Source organism: Salvelinus alpinus, chromosome 14, assembly GCF_045679555.1.
Source record: "Salvelinus alpinus chromosome 14, SLU_Salpinus.1, whole genome shotgun sequence".
Lineage (NCBI taxonomy): Eukaryota > Metazoa > Chordata > Actinopteri > Salmoniformes > Salmonidae > Salvelinus > Salvelinus alpinus.
In genome coordinates, this window is record NC_092099.1 from 42,721,379 (window position 1) to 42,726,201 (window position 4,823).

At 41.9% G+C, this 4,823-nt stretch overlaps 1 protein-coding gene across 1 annotated transcript in view; it reads right to left on the reverse strand.

Annotated features, from left to right (window-relative positions):
* LOC139538924 (tubulin alpha chain-like) overlaps nucleotides 1-4,823 on the reverse strand; it is an 11,061-nt gene extending 6,238 nt beyond the window's left edge. Inside the window, exon 1 of the mRNA XM_071341502.1 lies at nucleotides 4,562-4,823. Coding sequence (XP_071197603.1) covers nucleotides 4,562-4,564 — 3 coding nt within the window. The 5' untranslated portion in view covers nucleotides 4,565-4,823. The remainder of the gene's footprint in view (nucleotides 1-4,561) is intronic.

Below are 4,823 nucleotides of genomic sequence, written 5' to 3' on the forward strand. Positions count from 1 at the left end.
TAATTTGTGTTGTTTAATGTTTTAGGGACTTCTGAGCAAACCAGCAAACCAGGCTGTCATCTAGTGAAACCCAGAGGATGTAAAGAATCTAGCTAAAGCATTGATTGAAGATATTTATTCTGCAATACAGCTGAACGTAACGTAGCTAGCGTAACACAACGTAGCTAGCGTAACGTAGGTAGCATAACGCAGCTAGCGTAACGCAACGTAGCTAGCATAACGTAGATAGCATAACGTAGCTAGCGTAACGCAACGTAGCTAGCATAACGTAGCTAGCGCAACGTAACGTAGCTAGCGTAACGAGGCTAGCTAACCATGTTCTATCTAATTGTGTAGTGCAGGATATAAAATACTTGTGTACTATAGATGTGGAGCTATGTAGTCGATGTGTCTACGGACCCTCACATTTTTTTGGTAAGAATATTAGTTCAGAACAGTGGTTTTCATTTTTAATTGCTTCCACTGGTTAATCATTCATCGCTAAGAAATTGCAGGAAATGACGGAGTGAAGGAAATGCGACTGTACCATTTCAAACTGCTACTATGGGAAAGTCCTGCTTCAGTACTACGCCACATTGAATCACAGCCAATGGATGTCTACATTATGGGCACATTGTTGTTTTCCAGTTATCATATGTTGCTTAGTACACATACTGTAAGTATCTATTTGTTGCATGAGAGATATAAGGAAAGATATTACTGGAATGAATCATATTTATAGTGTTTACTTTACAAGGTGACTGAGTTCAAACTGCCAGAATCTGTTGATGTCTAGGTGGCCAGACAGGTTCATTACAAGACAGGGTAGTCTGTCAGTCATACAGTGTGTACGCCCTAATAGTGACCTATATAGAAACACACAGTATATTTGGGACACACAGTATGTTATCCTATGGTATTCAGAGCCTTGACAAACATGAGGAGTTGAGACAGAAATGGCTGCCTGCTGCAGAGATAACGAACAGCAGCAGGAGAGGAGTTGAGACAGAAATGGCTGCCTGCTGCAGAGATAACGACCAGCAGCAGAAGAGGAGAAGAGACAGAAATGGCTGCCTGCTGCAGAGATAACGACCAGCAGCAGAAGAGGAGATGAGACAGAAATGGCTGCCTGCTGCAGAGATAACGACCAGCAGCAGAAGAGGAGAAGAGACAGAAATGGGTGCCTGCTGCAGAGATAACGACCAGCAGCAGGAGAGGAGGAGTTGAGACAGAAATGGCTGCCTGCTGCAGAGATAACGACCAGCAGCAGGAGAGGAGGAGTTGAGACAGAAATGGCTGCCTGCTGCAGAGATAACGACCAGCCAAGAACTTACTGAAATAACTGTCATCCTCTCCTCTCTCTGACTGCATTTCAAAACTGCAAGGTCAGTCTTTTGGCTCAGCTCTGCAGTTCCATCCAGGACAACTATGGCTGCGTCACAAATGGCACCTTATTCCCTATTTTGTGCACTACTTTTGACCAGGGCCCATAAGGTGCTGGTAAAAAGTAGTGCACTATATAGGGGATAGGCAGCCATTTCAGACACAACCATAATTTTCTCAAGGAGACATAACTAGTCCTTCAGTCCCTCTGTGGCCTCTGCCTCATCATCAGCTGCTGCCGAAGCCAGAAAACTCAAAATACCCTACAATTATCTATGAGAACAGACCAGAACACGGCAGGATAACAGTAAATAATGTCTGACTTAAGTCTGTGTGACAATGAGTCAGTGATGTATTGGCCTTGACTCCTGATACACCCAGTTTATGGGCCTAATTCAGACACACACAGGGACACTACCATCTAAAGATCAATTTCCCAGACGGATACTGATTTAAACCTAGTCCTGGACTAAGAAGCTATATTTCAATGGAGATTCACAACTGAGCATGCTTTTTTTTTTGTCCATTAACAGGTGTAATCTTGGTCTGGGAAACTGGCCCTAAAAATATGAATCCTTGTCTCCACTAGGGATTAGTGATAATTCCCTCTGCCCTAGTCACAGACTATTTTTAAACCTGCCCCATTCTAGCTGCCCCCTCTGGAGACTGAGTGATAGACAGGGGCCTACTGGGGAGGAAAGATGGTCGCCAAGTTTGGGTAACACTTGGCAGGCCAGGGGCCCAGCTGGCTGCTATTTCTGGGGAACCCTCAGTCTCATTAACCTGACTTTTACTCACTCCTAACTTGCTGTAATCACCAGGCAGTCACCACCAAAATCCAGCTAGACAATTCATAGATGGAAACCCAGCTCTATCAAACTTTAAAGTACTAGATAAAGTACTAGATAAAGTACTAGTTGAAGTACTACATAAAGTACTAGCTAAAGTACTAGTTAAAGTACTAGTTAAAGTACTAGATAAAGTACTAGATAAAGTACTAGTTAAAGTACTATATAAAGTACTAGTTCAAGTACTAGTGTGTGTGTGTGTGTGTGTGGTATTGCTTCTTCATTACATCTTAGATTCTGTAACTTTTCTATTCTGCCTGTAGATTCTGTAACTTTTCTATTCTGTCTCTAGATTCTGTAACTTTTCTATTCTGTCTCTAGATTCTGTAATTTAACTATTCTGCCTGTAGATTCTGTAACTTAAATATTCTGTCTCTAGATTCTGTAATTTAACTATTCTGTCTCTAGATTCTGTATCATACCCATTCAGTCTGTAGACTCTGTATCTTACCCATTCAGTCTGTAGACTCTGTATCCTACCCATTCCGTCTGTAGACTCTGTATCTTACCCATTCAGTCTGTAGACTCTGTATCTTACCCATTCAGTCTGTAGACTCTGTATCTTACCCATTCAGTCTGTAGACTCTGTATCCTACCCATTCAGTCTGTAGACTCTGTATCCTACCCATTCAGTCTGTAGACTCTGTATCCTACCCATTCCGTCTGTAGACTCTGTATCTTACCCATTCAGTTTGTAGACTCTGTATCTTACCCATTCAGTCTGTAGACTCTGTATCTTACCCATTCAGTCTGTAGACTCTGTATCCTACCCATTCAGTCTGTAGACTCTGTATCCTACCCATTCCGTCTGTAGACTCTGTATCCTACCCATTCAGTTTGTAGACTGTATCTTACCCATTCAAGTCTGTAAACTCTGTATCTTACCCATTCCGTCTGTAGACTCTGTATCTTACCCATTCAGTCTGTAGACTCTGTATCTTACCCATTCAGTCTGTAGACTCTGTATCTTACCCATTCAGTCTGTAGACTCTGTATCTTACCCATTCCGTCTGTAGACTCTGTATCTTACCCATTCAGTCTGTAGACTCTGTATCTTACCCATTCAGTCTGTAGACTCTGTATCCTACCCATTCAGTCTGTAGACTCTGTATCTTACCCATTCAGTCTGTAGACTCTGTATCCTACCCATTCCGTCTGTAGACTCTGTATCTTACCCATTCAGTCTGTAGACTCTGTATCTTACCCATTCAGTCTGTAGACTCTGTATCTTACCCATTCAGTCTGTAGACTCTGTATCTTACCCATTCAGTCTGTAGACTCTGTATCTTACCCATTCAGTCTGTAGACTCTGTATCCTACCCATTCAGTCTGTAGACTCTGTATCCTACCCATTCAGTCTGTAGACTCTGTATCCTACCCATTCAGTCTGTAGACTCTGTATCTTACCCATTCAGTCTGTAGACTCTGTATCTTACCCATTCAGTCTGTAGACTCTGTATCCTACCCATTCAGTCTGTAGACTCTGTATCTTACCCATTCAAGTCTGTAGATTCTCCTGTAGGCTACGATTTCTCAACACACCCTGAAACAACCACAAAGCTGCAATTCCTGTCCTGCAGAGCAACACGTTCGTTATTGATAGCATGACTGAAAAAATGAGAAACACCCTAACTCACTCACTCACTCACTCACTCACGCACGCACTCACTCACTCACTCACTCACTCTCATTCTCTCATTCTCTTCATTAGTAAGAGAAGACTAGATAGTAAGAGAGTATTTGACACTACTGTATAGTTAATCCTAATTAATATCTGCAATTACAGTTTGTTCTAGGTCAGTTCTAATTTTTTAAAGGGTTTCAATGAACATCTTCCCAGAACAGAATGATTCAATGCATAATCATGATGAAGGCATTTCACTTGTAAATTCACATGTTAGCTACACTGATGACATTCTGTTCTGTGCAAAATGCTAAATAACATTCTTCCTTTCAGTGACAGTAATGGTTTATTTTCGATGTGTCACTGTAGTTCTTCAGAGTTGCACACAAACTGCACTGCACCCCCTGAACCGTCTGTCGGGGGGGGGGGGGGGGGTTGCGGTGGGAATGAACACTGCGCATGGGAGCTGTGCCATTAGACAAAATAACATCGTGCAAGAGTTAAAATGGTCAAGTGGTATAGAAACGACGATAGCACAGACACTGTAGGTTATTGCATTGTGTTTTTTGCAAATGAAATGGAGAGAGAAAGAAAAAAAAATAAGAAAACATATGTTGAATAAAAACAGACAGTTAAAACAAGAATGCAATCTTAACATATAAAAAAAATATTCATTTATGTGTAGTTGAACCCCAAAATGTCAGCATTCCAAATGAAAAACACTCACCATTGTGCTTTTGCAGTATCAGTCTCTTGGCTAAACGGAGAAAATAATATTAGACGAGGTGTTTTTTTTTTTCTTTTTTAGGAGGAATATGTTCTCTCGCAGCGGCCGTCAGTGTGTTCTCCGTGAGTAAGTTGTGCCCGGTGTGCTGGAGCTGCTCATCACGCTATATTCAATGCAGTGGCGTCATGGAATGGATCCCTCCTCCTGCTGTGTATTTTATTAGTATGCGCAAATTGTCCGACCGTAGGCTACTGGCACAGGT